General features: G+C 54.6%; 8 protein-coding genes across 8 annotated transcripts; 5 read left to right on the top strand and 3 right to left on the bottom strand.

The window, feature by feature from the left end:
• Positions 1-391: 391 nt before the first annotated feature.
• Positions 392-994, top strand: AB675_7788 (uncharacterized protein; the record flags this gene model as incomplete). The annotated part of the gene is made up of 1 exon (XM_018148181.1): positions 392-994. The coding sequence occupies one exon, from the start codon at positions 392-394 to the stop codon at positions 992-994; it is 603 nt and encodes a 200-aa protein (XP_018000204.1).
• A 389-nt stretch (positions 995-1383) lies between these two features.
• On the top strand, positions 1384-3071 carry AB675_7787 (uncharacterized protein; the record flags this gene model as incomplete). Its single annotated transcript, XM_018148180.1, has 3 exons — positions 1384-1583; positions 1629-2171; positions 2210-3071. The coding sequence occupies 3 exons, from the start codon at positions 1384-1386 to the stop codon at positions 3069-3071; spliced, it is 1605 nt and encodes a 534-aa protein (XP_018000401.1).
• Positions 3072-3435: 364 nt separating this feature from the next.
• On the bottom strand, positions 3436-4737 carry AB675_7786 (uncharacterized protein; the record flags this gene model as incomplete). Its single annotated transcript, XM_018148179.1, has 1 exon — positions 3436-4737. The coding sequence occupies one exon, from the start codon at positions 4735-4737 to the stop codon at positions 3436-3438; it is 1302 nt and encodes a 433-aa protein (XP_018000241.1).
• A 228-nt stretch (positions 4738-4965) lies between these two features.
• AB675_7785 (Protein cms1) lies at positions 4966-5787 on the top strand (the record flags this gene model as incomplete). Its single annotated transcript, XM_018148178.1, has 1 exon — positions 4966-5787. The coding sequence occupies one exon, from the start codon at positions 4966-4968 to the stop codon at positions 5785-5787; it is 822 nt and encodes a 273-aa protein (XP_018000493.1).
• Positions 5788-6339: 552 nt separating this feature from the next.
• AB675_7784 (uncharacterized protein) lies at positions 6340-7314 on the top strand (the record flags this gene model as incomplete). The annotated part of the gene is made up of 1 exon (XM_018148177.1): positions 6340-7314. One exon carries the CDS (start codon positions 6340-6342, stop codon positions 7312-7314), a length of 975 nt encoding a protein of 324 aa, XP_018000547.1.
• Positions 7315-7786: 472 nt separating this feature from the next.
• AB675_7783 (uncharacterized protein) lies at positions 7787-9620 on the bottom strand (the record flags this gene model as incomplete). The annotated part of the gene is made up of 2 exons (XM_018148176.1): positions 7787-9016; positions 9084-9620. 2 exons carry the CDS (start codon positions 9618-9620, stop codon positions 7787-7789), a joined length of 1767 nt encoding a protein of 588 aa, XP_018000207.1.
• Positions 9621-10764: 1144 nt separating this feature from the next.
• On the bottom strand, positions 10765-13401 carry AB675_7782 (Serine/threonine-protein kinase ksg1; the record flags this gene model as incomplete). The annotated part of the gene is made up of 2 exons (XM_018148175.1): positions 10765-11121; positions 11173-13401. The coding sequence occupies 2 exons, from the start codon at positions 13399-13401 to the stop codon at positions 10765-10767; spliced, it is 2586 nt and encodes an 861-aa protein (XP_018000237.1).
• Positions 13402-14324: 923 nt separating this feature from the next.
• AB675_7781 (uncharacterized protein) lies at positions 14325-15671 on the top strand (the record flags this gene model as incomplete). Its single annotated transcript, XM_018148174.1, has 1 exon — positions 14325-15671. The coding sequence occupies one exon, from the start codon at positions 14325-14327 to the stop codon at positions 15669-15671; it is 1347 nt and encodes a 448-aa protein (XP_018000311.1).
• Between the last annotated feature and the right edge of the window lie 182 nt (positions 15672-15853).

Genomic DNA, 15853 nt, shown 5'->3' with positions numbered 1-15853 from the left:
AGAGCGGAACACCTATATGTCGCAACTTAGCACCTGGGCAGACGGGTCTGCTCAGGAGAATGCACCTTCGTCTGCATGGTAACTTCACCATCCTCATTTTCAGACTACAGACACAAGTGCTATTTCATCAATGCATTGCTCGAATTTCGATCATGGGAAGAAAGGATTTTGGTGAAGACAGGAAATTGCCAAGAATTTGTGATGTCGTTCTTTCCGCTTCTGTTCCGTTCTCAGATCTCTTGACCTCACGCAGCTGAGACCGTTTCATCGCCTTCTCGCTGCAGTACCGAGGCCCATTCCCGTCGGTGGATTCTGCGATGGCATACATAGTATGCCTTCATCGTAGTCATCGACCTTTTCTTGTGGTCTGATCTGCTACTATCAATTGGCCATGCCAAGATCCGTATCGCCACCAATCTCTCCAAAGACCGTACGACAGCCCAAACGGTCACGGCAATTATCGCAAAGCGAGCTCGTCGTGGAGGAACTAGCTCAAGACGATCTTGGGTACGACGCAGACGTGGAAGTACTACGACCTGATCAGTATGAGGAAGCAGAATCGGACTTTGAGGATGACACCCGGGCTGTCAAGTCGATCACAGCGATAGACGAAGAGATCACGAGAGGCATGCGGCAGCTCGGCTGGCGGCAGACGCAACCGACGGTGCCGACAGAGCCAGTCACAGAACACTTCTCAGACCTGGACTCAAGCCCAATCAATCAGTACGGAAAGCGCACTGAGTTCCACTTGACCACGCCTACGCGCACGGACGGTCGAGACAACTATGCTCCTCCAGCTAAGAGAAGAAAGAGGAGAGAATCACGACTCAATCCTGCACAGCGTATTCTCAAGTCAAGGCCACAGCCACTGACTGATAGCTCGGATCGGACCGACGAGAAGCGAGCACCATTGGCAGAATCCTCGTCGACAAGGTCGACTGTGGCATCGGATGAGCCCCGGATGGCTAGCAATGATGAAATGCTACTTGACTGAGAGCTAGGAGATGCCTTTCTGGCCGCACAGCACGACCAAATGGCTATGATACCCTTTATTGAGCTCGGAATTGGACGCTCTGCATGCATATGTAATCTCTAGTGCACGTTTTATTCAACAGCTCTGTTCTCAGGCACAAAATCTTCTGAAGAAGTGGTGGCTTGTCCATCTTCCCGCTAACCCCGCAATCTGGTTACTAGCGTCGGCAGGACCTGAACTAGCTTGACTCCACACGAGCTTGATTGGAGCATGACGCAATGCTGGCTCACGGTGGCTGACCTTACATTGACTTGCGACAGGTTGAACGAGCTCTTCTCGTCTTCTTCACACCTCCTGACTCTCTTTCTCTGCGCACATCTTCTCTTCAAATCTACTGCCTAATCGCAGATATGGCGACTCCACGACGATCCGCACGCGTCAAGGCGTCAGACTCTAGCCCTGTCTACACCGATCCCCCAGAGTCGGGCATAGTCAGGAAGCGCAAGAGCAAGAGCGATCTGTCTGGTAGCTCTCCGGCCACCAAGAAGGGAAAGAAGAGCTCTAAGCAGGAGGACAAGGAGCAGAAGACCATCGAAGATACCATGGACGTGTAAGTATTGAGACATATGCTCAGTATGGTACTTACAGCATACAGCGACAAGGAAGATGAGGACGCTGGTGGGGATGCCGGTTTTCAGCCAAAGGAGGCCGAGGCGCCCAAGTCTGATGTTGAGATGAAGGAGGGAAAGCCAGACAGTGCTGCCGACGCCTCACAGCCGAAAGAGGACCAGCAGGCCCTTGACGAGAATGCAGGGAAGCCAGCGGCACAGCCTGAGCCAGCAGATGCGGCAGCTCCAGAAGCCGATGACAATGCTGCGGCTACGCAGGACGCAAAGCCTGAGCAGACCAGCCTTGATTCATTCGTCAAGAATGACGGCACCGAGTCCGCAAAGCCCGCAGAAGACGAGCCAAAAGCGAGTGGTGCCGTACCACCAGGCGAAAGCACAGACAAGTCGACCTCGCAGGACAACGAGAGCAAGCCTGAGTCATCTACTGAAGCCAAATCCGAGCAGAAAGGTGAGCAGTCCCAGTCTTCCGAAGCACCAAAGGCCGATGCGCAACCCAGCGTAGCCGATCACACGCAGTCCAACGGCAAGTCGGAGGACACCAAGCCAGCAGACGACGCTCCGGAAGAGCAGTCTGACAGCACTTCCAAGCCCACCAATGGTGACGCAGTGACCCCGAAGCCCGCGCCTCCTCCATCCCCAGCAGCATCCTCGAAAAAGGCATCGTCTATTTCTTCTTCCGCGCCCGCGTCAACACCTCCTCACCATCCGACGTCAACGACATCGCCCGCTCCTTCATGATCCTCCGCCCCCTCCCAAAGGGCGCCGCCCTGACCTCCGGCCCCATCTCCGACACCTCCAATTGCCGACTGATCGCCATCCCGAAAAAAGTCCTGCCCCTCAGCGGCAAAGACCGCTTCATGGCCTTCGTCGAATCCACCAACCAATCCTTCAAGGACCTCAAATCCTCCTTCCTGTCCTCGTCGAGCTACGCGACAAAGACGCAGGGAACATCACACTCCCCCGCTGCAACGCCGATCGCTGAAGGCGTCTACGCCCTCACCACGGACGGCAAGGATTCGCACTTCGCGTATATGACTACCCTCCCCAGCACCCTCGGCGAAGTCCAGAAAGACGTCGGGATCAAAGAACAAGGCTCATTCGCTGTGAGTGCCAAGAACCCGAAATTTCCTGGGCCTCAGAACGCGCAGATCGGGAAGGATCCCGAGTACTCATCGGAGATCATGGAGGGTTTCAGAGATCTGAGGTGGGGAAGCTTGAAGCCGGAGATGTTGGGGTATGAGGGCTGCCAATTCCTGATAATTGGCGAGAGTGGAGGGGTCGACAGTGCGCTTGAGCAGTTGCCGAGGGACGAGAAGAAGGGGTTGGATGCGCCGAAGGAGGAGATGGAGAAGCTTGAAGAGGAGGATGAGGTTAGGGTGAGGGATCTGAAAGGTGATGATGCGGTGTTCGCGGATCTGGGCATATCGAAGAAAGAATACCCTGGCTTGTTGACCTCCTGGGACGCTTGAGTCAGCAGCAGTATTCTGGAAGGGCGTACTGCTTTGCGTGTACGTCCAGTGCGCATAAAGGAGTATTGATGGGTTGTGAAAGAAGTACACGGTATCGATATTGCAAAAGCGCTACCCGGAACGGGGCATTCGGGTCTATGGGATGGTTTTGAAGGAGGAAAATGGGCAATCCATAAAAGCGGCCGGAAGCTCAAAGGTACTTCATACATACCTGTTACAAACAGTGCAGTTTGACAAAACATGTACAAGGTTATTGTGGCACCATTGCTCATCAAATCATGCATCAAGTCCAACCCACAAGATTAACCTAGCCCACCACATATACCTCCGCCAGCTCATCTCACCATATATTCACCACGCCAACTCAGACCCGTCCCAATACTGTCCCCACCCCGTCCCTGACCTCTCCCTCATCCTCAAACCAGTACATCGCCACCTCCTCATCCCACTCCCTCAACGTCCCGCAGCCCGAGTTGAGAAAAGCTTTGAGCTCATACACAAACAACCTCGCATCACTCCCACCGAGGTACTCCGCAAGCAGGTCTACCGCTTGGAAGCTGTCGCCGGCGCCAGATAGGTCGAGCTGGGTCAGGATCGCGAGGACAAAGTTCGTTAGGAACGGGGCGGTTGTTGGTCGCGGACGACGGGAGTGGGCAGTGTGGTGGTGGTGGCTGGTGGCAGGAGCAGTGGGGTTTAGAAAGGAGAAGAGGGACAGCTCTCTTCGGATCCAGATTTTGGCGAGGCGGAGGAGGGGCGCTGAGGAGGGGTTGGAGGGGTGGAAGGAGGAGGGGCTGATTTGAGTTGGGCGGATGGAGCGCTTGTGATGATGCGTTGCTTTGAGCTGGTGCGCGTGGTGCTGTTGTGATGTAGTGGTAGCTCGAGCGTTCGTCCGTCGTGGTGCTGCAGGCGATGTTAGCCTTGTAGTTGTTGCATTGTCGAAGGACTGGCTGATCAAGCCGCTTGACGAGTCTGCTGGTTGGATGGGCGGCGATCGCGTCACGCCTCTCCCGCAGTACAGCGATGGGATTTGTCGTTCATATAGCGTTCGTCTGAATCTCAGCACAGGGTCTGCTGCTATCGGGTCCCGCGCATGCGGCTTCGGTGCCGTACGGCCCTGCCTACGTTGCCATCGATCCTGTCTGCTCGAAAGATTCCGTCTCTGCACATCCGAGGACTGCAGATCTGCTGCATCTAGCACCTGGCTAGGGATATCGAACGGCAGTGGTATCACTTCCGCCTCCGACCCTCCTTCGCGGATGCCGTTCCTGTATTGGTGACGCAGCGCGATGGCAGTCACCACCACCTTGCATAGTGGACAACATCGCGAGTGCGTGAGCCATGTTCCCAGGCACGGAAAGTGGAATTGAGCGTGCTGGCAGGGCACGGCTGTGGCAAGGGCTACCGGGCTCCCCGGGTCTGTTGGCTGCCTGGTCTCCTTGGCTTCACCGATCGCCCGATCTTCAGTTCCATCAAAGTCAGCGTGTGCTGTTGGAGGTGGGTATAGAAGGTCAAGACAGATGACGCAAATTTCTGGCGAGGGTATATTGTTGTTCGTAATGAAAGCTGGTCGACCGGTGTTTGGCGTGGTGATTGGAGTTCTTGCAGAAGTTGATGATTGGGGTTGACGGTCAATTATTTGGTCTTCAGTCGGATCGTCAAATTCCATGTAGCCAAACGGCGAAAGTTGTGGATGCAGTGTGTGTGACGTGGAATCCAAATAGAAGTGTTCAAGTGGCAACCGTTGTTGGTAGCAAGGGCGGAGAAGGCGATCCTTAAATCCTGGTGTGCAAATATATCTGCTTTTTCGACACAAAAGTCCATCACCTCGTCAAACAGTCCATCTACAATTTGTGCGCGATCGTCCTCGCACAAGTGGGGAAGTTCCATTAACAACATGTCCAAGACAGCCAGGGACAGTGCGACAGAGCTCCGAAAAGCATCCAAGCGGAAACCTGAGGACGAACGTGAGCCTGGATCACCTCCCAAAAAGTCAAAGAAACTCCATGGCTCCTCATCACAACGGCGAAAGGTCGAGACACCATCAAAACCCGCCTCCACCGCCGTTCCAGCAAAGGACCGTTCAGTCAATATCGACTCAGGCATAGCCGAACGCGACCCATCACTACTTGCCGACCTATTCGCCCAGAAGATCGCCAAGCACTACAAGGATAGTTCCTTGATTGAGCGGGAGGACATGAGCGTTCCCAAATCTTGGATCATCGACACAACGGAATTCGATCAGCCGCACACCGCCGGTCACCTTCCAGGATACCTTGAGAAGTTCGCGGGAGGTGGAAGGGACAAGCTGTTGACAGGCGCGAAAGAAGCGTCACCAGACACCTTGATTGTTGCATGTTCAGGCATTCGTGTGGCGGACCTCGTTCGAGAGCTTCGTGTCTATGACACCAAGGACAGCAAAGTGGCGAAGCTGATTGCCAAGCATATGAAGTTGAAGGAGAATATCGAGTATCTGGCCAAGACTAAGGTCGGGATTGCGGTGGGAACGCCAGCGAGGTTGTACGACTTAGTGGAGCAGGGAGGACTGAAGATAGACGAGCTTAAGACGGTGGTGGTCGATGGAAGTTATCTGGACGAGAAGAGGAGGGGAATATGGGATATGGGAGATGTCTTTGGGGCTTTGATGAGGCTGTTACACCACGAGAGGGTGAAGGGGAGGTTAGAGAGCGAGGATGGTGCGAAAGTTGTGGTCTTCTGACGCCTGTGTCGCGGCATTGTGTCAACGATGGCATTCCTCTGGTTATTCGGCTGACTACCTCTGCCAAAGACTATCTTGGCACCTTACTCAGAGTTCTTGAAGACCTGGGCGGTGATCAGACCGGATGACAGGCCGTTGAATTGCTTCGCCGAGCTGCCGGGTCACCCCGGCCTAGACTTGCGCCTAGCTCGTGGCTTATTCGTGCCTTCTAGCTTCTCCAGACCTTCTGCTCGGCTGCTCTTGCCGCGAGAGTTTAATGAACTCCGTACCTGAAACATCCCGCCCGCATTCTTTAAGAAATTATTGTTCCTATCTGCAACCTTCAGGCAACAAGTATAGCTGCTATCTTACAGCTTCGCACTCTCAGCCTTGTGAAAATCCACAGCAGTCCATTCGTTGAGCTATAACATCACTAGGCACGGTACCACAAGCACCGACCATCCTCGAATCCTCGCACGTGTCACACCCCGCATACCTGGTTACCGAATTTTGGGGAAAGGCTTTCAAGGTTGCTGGGAGAAGACGAGCGAAGCAAACCTCCAGCCAGCAGCGATGGGATCCAGCCACTATCAATCATATCTCAAAGCAATAGGAGGACAAGACAAAGGCCGCTCAGTCAGCACACCTGTTTCCAGCACATCACCAATCCATCGAAAATCAGTGAACAGATCAGTGTCGCCAGCAATTTCCTCTCCAGCACAGAACCACAATGGCCCAACAACACCCAGCAGCACGCAGCCACGTAGCAACATCAGTATAACACCTGTATCAACAGCACCCTCGTCGGTCGCCAACTACGGAGCAGCACCAGCAACACCCCTAGCGAGCCACCCACCAGACCGGGCAGATCCAGTACCTGCAAAACCTTCAAGCCTAGAGCCCTTGACCCCCTCACAAATCACCGCAGCATTCACATCCCTCCTCACGCTCCTGCACTCCGCGATCCAAGAGCACAACAAAGGACCGTTTGCCGCGATCCTCCTCGGCCCGGACAGCACAACACAATTGCTCAGTCACTTGTCGATTTCCGCTACCCGACGAGCCGAAACAGAACTCGCCCGCCTCGCCGCAGACCAGTACTCGCCGGCCTACCTGCGCAAGTGCACACTTGTCACCGCCTGGGAGCCCTGCCCCATGTCAGCGGGCACGATCTACCTGTCTGGGATTGGTCGCGTGGTGTATGCTGCAAGTGAGGGTAGACTCCGAGAATTGGCCCTTCTACCCAGTGAGGCAACGCTGTCGGTACCATGCCGGACGATCTTCAACGCCGGCTCAAGGGAGATCGAAGTCATCGGCCCGCTGCCGGAATGGGAGGATAAAGTGGTCCAAGCAGCGATGCAACATCAGAATGGAGACGAGTCAGTTGGCAAAGCCGCAAGTATACGGAGTAATGGAACTGGAAGCGGTGCCGGTGAAAAGGAAAGAATGAGCGTCGTAACAACATGGACGCACGAGGACAGCGTCCTAAGCTCAATCGGCGAAGACGGCGAGTACAAGGCTGACTTGGATATCGATTGGATGAAGTGAGGCTTAATCGTTTTTTCCCAGCCATCCCAGGAGGTTCGAAAGACGATGGTCAAGTGCTTTATAGCATGTGGCAGGAAAGCAGACAGCATTTTGGTGGTATAAGTGTACAAAAAGCGTCTTGCATGGATGCATTCGGGGCCAGGTCAGGTGGTAACGCAGAAAAGCATAGCATAACGCAGTACATAGATGTAGCATCATATTCCCAGTTGTTCTGGATATTTCGATCTGTCATCGTTTTTACATACCTAGCACAGTACATAAAGCTCGACCATGCCAGTGACCGAGATGAGCACTTCACAACCCTTAAGGTATACTGTCGTCGTCAATGTCGTGAAAGTCGTCATGCATGCACCTACCGAAAAATCCAAAAAACCTCCAGTCATATCCATCCCCCAGACGCGGCGCTGATACAGTCCACTACTCTTCCCACCCTATCCCACCACCCGCCTGACCAGCAGCATTACCATGACTCTCAATCCCAAGGAATCTCCCCCTCCTCGACCCGCGTACAAGTCAAATACCCCAACCCACCCCCTCCCATCCCTCCATCATCCCCACTACCCAACAACCGCAAATCCAACTCCAAACAATTCCTCACCAAAGGCTTAACCACATCCCTCGCCAGATTCTTGACTTCGTCCATGCGCCGCTCGAAGCGCCGGAGGTTCTCTTTCGAGTAAAGCGACACATTCCCCGCCATCCCGGAAGGCTGACATTTCAAGAACCGCCGCAGTTCGTCGTGCGGGAGGTAGGCCTCCGGATTCTGCGATGCGAGAAGCCTATAAATCCGCGAAGCCGGGATCGGCGAATGTGGTGGTGCAGCAGCTCCCGCGGCAGCAGCAGGTTGTCGTCCTGAACTTCCAGGCCTCGCCACACCACCTCCGGCTGCATTCCCAGCGCCGGCGCCAGCGCCGGGCGACACTCCACCACCAGGCTGCTTCAAGATCCCGCGCGGTTCCGGCGTCGTGTTCTCCGCAACCCACTGCCGAAAGAGACTCATCGCCAGCCAGCCCAGATAATCATTACTTGGGTTCACGCGCTCACCCCGCGACGTGGTCAGCGTCAGCCGAAATAACTTCGCTTCGATCTTCCCCTTCAGCTCCTCCAGATCGTCGACTTTATCCTCGATCAGATCGAGCACGGACTGCGGTACGTCATAGCCGCTGCCTCCTCCATTGCCATCGTCATCGTGGTCAGTGCGAAGGTATGGGTACGCGACGGGCCATTGCCCGACTACATGCGTCAGCGCTTCTGAGAAGATGATGCGGCTGCGCGCTAGATACCCTAATTTCAGGTACGACGGCGGGTATTTGGCGATCTGCTTGAACAATCTCGAGCCGAAGCGGAGGAGATGGTGGTCGATCCGTGGGCCGACGACTGTCAAGGCGTCGTACATGTCCGCTAGGGTGAGTAAGGCTTTGCATTCGGAGTAGGCGGCGGCGATGTTTAGAGAGTTGAGGACTGGGGCGAAGTTGTAGAAGGTACGGAAGAGGTTATCGTAGTCGCGGATGAGCGGGTTGTTGAGGGCGGCGTCTATGTTGGTTTGGGTTGTGGTGGTTGGTGGTGCTGTGTGGCCGAGGGTGAGGTTCGCTACGGAGCGGAAGAAGGACCGGTGTGCCTGCTGCTGCTGCTGCTGCTGTGGCCGCACTTGAGGAGTGGGGAGGGGTTGGAAGGAGGAGACGAAGAGGCCGCCGGACGGAGGCTGTAGGGGCGTATGTGTTAGTCTCTGTCCACGAGTGGATGGCGGGGCTGGTCTGCGTATCACATACCTTCTGAATGAGCATCGGCTCTTCATCATCCTCCAGACCTACCCAGTCCAGCTCATACCTCCACCTTTTACGCCCCGGTGCCAGCATTTGCTCTGGCCGCAACAACGGCTTTTGCTGTTGCTGCTGCCCAGCATCCACTTGACTCCCGTCCTCCCCAATCACAGTCATCACTCCCACCGGTGGCGGCGCCGACGGTGGCGGCGGTCCCAAGCTTCTCGACCACTCCTCACTCATCCCCGCCTCGAAGAAGCCCGACACCTGGCCCAGCATCAACCTGTGCAACAAGTACCTTTTCTCTTGTCCATCGCATGCGATCACGATCTCGACGTCTCCGGTCTGCGCAAAGAATGGGAACTCGTTTTGCGCGACGTAGCTCGACGAGCCGCCATGGTGGCTACGGCCACCGCGGTGGTGGTGTCGCGACCGGGAGGTTCGTGAGGAGACGGAGGGTGCGCGCCGTGACAAGGGAGCGGCTATCTCGGGGTGGGACACCATGGGTTGCGCTTGCGAGGCAGAGGGGGAGTCGATCTGGCTCATTGGGTGTAGGGGCAGACGCGACGCATGGTCAGAGGCCGGCCATGAGGCACTAGCTGCTGCGTACGTGTATAGCAGTAACAATGCTGTCGTTCCAGGTGTTGCTGCCGGTTGCAAGTCGAACTCGGAGAGAAGTGACCCGGCGGGATGAAATCAGAGCGGAGCTCGAGCAGAGTGTGGGGGATGGTCAGTGCGGCGGCTTCGTCTTTTCCGCGATGAGGCGTATACCTTCCCGCGAGCGAGGGTGATGGTGCTGGAGAGTGGAATGTGCGGACATCGTCAGGCGTCGTCTCGTGAGTCAACGGTAGTCTCTGCTATGATCGACACCGAAGCGGACTAGACTCAGCGGTCCGCAGTGGCATGGTGGCGAAGGCCCCAAGCTGGAACCAGAATTGAGGGTTCGGCTGGACGCGCAGTGGGCTTCATGCAGGTTCCCGGGCGATCAGTAGCCTATCGATGCCTCCAAAGAGCAAGGAAGTCCATGTTAGTTGATAATGCTTGGGCCAATGTAAAAACCAGTGATAGCTTTCAAGGCAGACTCGACTTTTGACGTGGTCAGCTGGAAAGCGAATTTATGATTTGCAGTCTCGAGGCAATTCTGTGAGTAGAGAATGTATTGACTTGATGCGACTGAGCGCAACGTAATCATCAACAGTGACGCCCTTTCATCGAAGGCAAACGGATTCATCTTGACGAGCCGAATTATCGGTGTGTTCATCAAGGCAAGCACAGCACATGTACAGTACGACTTTGTCGGGTGGTGTGTAAGAAGTACATTCTGCAGGATGTCTGTGTGGGAGAGGACCATTTGACGTGGTTCGTGCCTGCCGCGTTCCAACAACGTAGTAGACGGCAAACGTACTTAGTAATGATGGAGTATTTTCATTCGGAGCAATGAGCAAGTCACCGCCTGTTCGTTAATGCAATATCTGGATCTGCATCTTATGCCGCTCACTCGCTCGATGTACCAAACCCGGACACCAAGGACTTGCATGCAATCAACAGTCCGCTCAGCTCAGCTCGCTCTTCAATCATGACCAGACTAGTGCAAAGGTAGCGCCCATGCTTTTCACAATATCAACAAAGAAGCCTCCTTCTACTGCTCCATGTCGCTCCAAATGCAGTCATCACGCTCGCTCAACTCGACTCAGAACACCGCCGTCAGCCCGCTCTTGCTCTGTCGCTTACTGAACCTCTTTCGTCCCTTCAGCGATTCACTATCGTTAGTGCTCGGCTCCTTTCGAAGCATTCCTCGGGTGCCATGTCCCGATGGACTCAAGTCAGTGGGCTGGTCTATGGTACTTGGATGGCTCGAAAGTTGCCCGGTCGAGATATTGAGATCGTCGTTCTCCGAGTAGTTCTGACTTCCGCTCTGCTCATCCAGCGTGATTGCTATGTCGCGTGCTTTGACGAGAGCATCAAGCCATTCCTGTGTCGATACTGCGGTAGCCATGGGTTCTTTTGAGACTGGCCGCGTGTCCTCAAATACGAAGTGCTTGTCACGCTGGATGCGAGGTCAGTATACTGGCCGGCAGTGTGGGTATTGGCAACTTACAGTATCAACGACCCACTGAGTAATGCCCTTGGAATCAGTCGAGCTCGAGTATTCGACCCCAGGTGCAAGCAACGGGATTTCGTGTTTAGCTTTCTTTTCTTCGCCACCAGCAGGGGCTATGATCAGGCGTCCGCTTGATGTGACCATGACGAGTCGCTCACGCTTCTTGCCATCACCACCTCCGAATAACCGAGACAACTTGCCCTTCTCGTTTGAGCTGTGTGCCTGCTGGGCTGCCGAGACGGATAAGTTACCTAACTTCAATATCCGTTCGTTGTATCGCGTCAGGACAGGAGACCATTCGATATCGAGCTGACTTGGTGGAGGCAGCTCGGTCATGATTCGTGGCTGAGGCTTCGGGTTGGCTGGCGGAAGCATTGTATTTTGCGTGCTGTGTCCATGGCTGATGTCTGGCGGGAAACTGCTCTGTGTACCGCTGTGGGCGCCATTGAGTCGGATAGGTGGATTTGAAGGTGGCATAAATGGTCGAAGTTTGGGTGCAGGCGTGGACCACAACGATTTGCCCCACTTAATGCCATCGAAGAACTCGTGGTTCTTGATGTGCTCAATAGTGAGTCTTCGCTGCGGTTCCAGCACGAGTAGTCGCTCGACCAGGTCTTTCGCTGCCTCTGGGAAGCCTCGTGGGAACTCGTATTGGAGACCCACAATCTTCTGAAACGTCTGGTACTCGTTGCCTGCCTTGAACGGTGGTCGACCAGCGAGCAACTGGTAGATTATGCATCCAAACGCCCATAGATCGCTTGCTTTGCAGGCGTTCTTATCGGTCAGCAGCTCTGGGCTCACATACTCTGCAGTACCGACAAACGAGCTCGCTCGCTCGGAAGACTCTGATGAGTCTCGCTCGAAGGATGTATATCCATTCTGGTCCTTTCGTTCTGCCAAGAGTTTTGCGGTGCCAAAGTCGGTGATCTTAACATGTTTGTTCTCATCCAACAGGACATTTTCTGGCTTCAGGTCTCGATGTATGACGCCGCGGTTGTGCATGTATTCGATTGTGTCGAGTATTTGCGCAGCATAGAAGCGTGCGCATTCCTCGTCGAATGTGGACATCCGTTTCAATGTGCCCAGTAGTTCTCCCCCAGTGCACAGATCGAGGACAAAATATAGTGACCGTTCGTCCTGAAACGTATAGTAGAGCCGCACGACGCCAGGGTGATCTGTTAGGCGATTTAGGGTATCCCTCTCGATATTCACATATTTGACCTTCTTTTCTTTGATGATGTGTCGCTTATCCAAGACTTTAATGGCATAATCTTTGCCAGTAATTTTATCCTGTGCTGCCAGGACTGTACTGTATGAGCCCTCTCCCAATGTCTGACCAAAGTTGAAGTCCTTCACTCCCTTCTTTATTGAACGCACTACAGGCCTGCCGTCTGCATCGATTTCTCTTCTGGTAGTTACCGCAGCACCACGTTCCTGCCATTCCTCACTACTCTGCAGTGGTCCATTTTCGATATTGTATGGTGAACTCGACAACGGCGTCTGATTGGCTATCGGAGTCGACGATAGCGGTGTGCTCGTCGGGGGTGTGTTGCCTAGTCGCATCGAACCCATACCGCGCGATGACTTCCTCGGTGGTAGCCCGCCGTTATTCGCGCCCCAGGTTCCTGAACCATACGCTCTTTCGGTGTGTGAATCGTCTTGCGAAGGCACACCCGGCTGCTGTCCAAGAGCAGCGCGTGTGGACGAAGCACGCTGTGGGAAACCTGAACTGGTTCCCTCGGTGCGCATGCGGTACGAGCCTTGTCGCGAGACACTGCTGCTCTGAGTGCCGTTCACGGGCATCTGGGTGTAGTATGTCGAGGTGGGTCTACCGGTCTGGGCACGCGGATCGGAGTGAAGGTTCTGTGGCATCATGACAGGGTATTGTGGGAACTGCTGCTGCTGCTGGTCTTGGTATGTGTGTGGTAGCGATCGTTGCTGTCGTGGTCGGTCTGCAGATCGCTGCTGGTATGCGCTCGAGTGCGAAACAGACTGCTGCAGCGGAGAGTGGGACGGAGCAGATTGTTCGTCATGTTCGTCAAGAGGTGAGACCGGACTGTCACTGCGCTTGACCGGCCTGTTGATGTAGTCTTGTGGTATGGTCAGGTCTGGCAGTGGTGACACCGCTGGAATTGAGCGCTGCGATTGTAGCGGTGCATCAGGAGAACCTGAGCCATCGTCTGGATTGGCTATGCGCAGCGGTCCCAGAGATAAGTCGGCTGCCATAGCAAATACGTATGCTGGCAACTGCTGGTGGCTGTCTTTGGCTTAAGTCATTGCTGTGCCAAAGCAGCGACTCTGTCTCTACCTATGCCGTAGCAGTGTGATTCAGTTGTGGCTGCCGGGACTAGGTACTATGAGACATGCGGGGGGCAGTGAAAGGTGGAGTTTTTCAATGGTGTAAGAATGCGCTTTCACCGACTCAGGGCCGGAGTAGGATGTGCTGCGTTGAGGGGCCGGGTGAGGGCCGGATGCAGCTTGAAACTTGAGATGTAGAGTTTTGGGAGGGAGCGCAAGACGACGAACGCTGCTATGAGTGAATGAACTAAGTGAATGGCTGAGCACAAGGTACAACTCTGAGCAATGGAGGCTGAAGTGAGTGTGGAAAGTCGGAAACGAGATGGAGGTTCAACACCCGGCCGCCGACTTTAGGGAAGCTTGGAGGGTCGATCCCGCTTCAACTTGTACTTCTTCTTTTACCGTCGTTTGCATCAGCCACTCTTCACCTTTTCATCATCATCAAAGTCTATGTCCACCCGCAGTATGATGACCTCGAGCGCATCTGCTATTGCGGTCATGGTGATACATGGCCAATCCTGATATTCAACCAATATACAGGTGCCTAAATGCTATCTTTGGCACTGGCGGCGACGTAAGCCCAGACATTCGGTCTTCGCCTCACTGCAAGCAAAGTATTGTTGTCTCGTAACTTCCATCATCGGTTTGTGTCAGAGACAATGCCTCTCTGCGACCAGGTAATGGAAGCGTACGGCAAGTGCGATCATGAACTTAGTCGAAACCTGGCAAGCACGTCGACTGAGTGCGTAGAGGTAGGTACCGTTCAGCAACCAACACTCATGGCAATTGACACGCTTACTGGCAATGTCTGCTCGTGATACACACTCATGTCGTGAACAGCATCTTGCATCATGCTGCGTATACCACAGACAAGTATTGGACTGTCCGAACAGGACGTCGCCTTCCACATCCAGCAGCTAGATATCCATTACGGCTTACTCAAGCAGGGCTTCAAGAAAAAGGACATCTTGCGTTACATGAGGGATCACATCAAGACCGCAGCAGACCAGCGTCTCGAGACGGACTCCCTTCGAGCTCCAAGCACAGTCGACCTTGCCGTCAGCGCGCCTTGTCCACCGGTAGCACATGTCTCACCTCCGAAGCCTGATGACGCCAAGTCCGCCCCGACTTCTGACGATTTTCAGGTGGCTGAGAGCGCTGAAGCGTCATTGACCGACGCTGAGTCGACCACTACGGATGATCATTCTAAGCAGCCACGTCGACACCATGCACCACGTCAGAGCTCGCTGCTTCGATTCACCGAGTTTGCATCACCTCCAACATCTGCAGAAACCGTGCAGGCCAGTCTTCACCTACAAGCATCTCCTAGTCCTAGTCCGAAGCACTATCGACCACGAACAGATACATATTCTTACAACGAGTCTGAGCTTTCCGGGTCTGATATTCCCCGTCCGGACGACGAAACACTCACGGACGATGAGCCTACGTCGCCTCCTGTTCACGCTGTAATGCGTCCAGAGGCTCCCGAATTCGTCCCTAGTTCCCAGCGAGCCAGCGTAGAGAACAGTGTTGTGCATGAAGATCAGGACACACTTCCATTAGAGCCCAGCACGCCTGCCCAACCAACTCCTTCATTGACAGCACTTCCGTTGGTGCCCAGCACGCCTCCCCGACCGACTCCTTCCCTGACAACCGCAGTCAACACTAGCTCCAGATCTCATCGCCATCGAGATTGTGCCGATACGACGACTCGCAGAGCTCAACAACTCGATGGCCCTTTCTCTGTCTACAACGACGCATTGCCAGCCCTGTTCCAGCCTCAGACACCCCAAGAGCTTGATCGTCTTCGCAGATGGGCCGTGGACGGAAGTGCATACACCGCTCCTCCTGGCATGCTGCATTCTCCATCCCAGATCCGCCGTCGGCAGATGCAAGACGACGGCGAGCCAGGCTCTCAGACACCTACCGCAAGAGCCATCACTGCCCAAGAACGACGAGCTCGAGAATTGAGAAGAAGTATTCGCATTGAGACTGCTCGCCTTGACCGTCTGCAGATCTCTGACTCAACTGATGACGAGCAAACCAGCCGCCCGAGAACCGTGGTGGCTGACTGGCGACACGAGCTCGAGGCTGCTCGTGTAGGCGATGAGAACTGGGAGATCGAGTCTGATCCGCGGACCAGCTTCGCGCAATCAGGAATAAGGATTGTGAGTGGGAATACGCGAACATTCTCTTGACGGAGCATATGGTACACTGGAAAAAGGTCAATATCTGTGGCGACCCTGTGTAAAGCGCCTAGGGCCGAGGACAAGTTATTGAAGGAAGGTACGAACTATGCATTATTGGACTTGCATGAGAAGACAACCATAGACCACAGAAATCCAGATGATTCCGTCCCGCGTGGTCTGGTGTGCTCTAA

The sequence above is a fragment of the Cyphellophora attinorum genome (assembly GCF_001299255.1).
Source record: "Cyphellophora attinorum strain CBS 131958 chromosome Unknown Contig12, whole genome shotgun sequence".
In the NCBI taxonomy this organism is placed as follows: domain Eukaryota; kingdom Fungi; phylum Ascomycota; class Eurotiomycetes; order Chaetothyriales; family Cyphellophoraceae; genus Cyphellophora; species Cyphellophora attinorum.
Note: the sequence above shows the minus strand (reverse complement) of the source record. Positions and strands in the feature narration are given on the sequence as shown.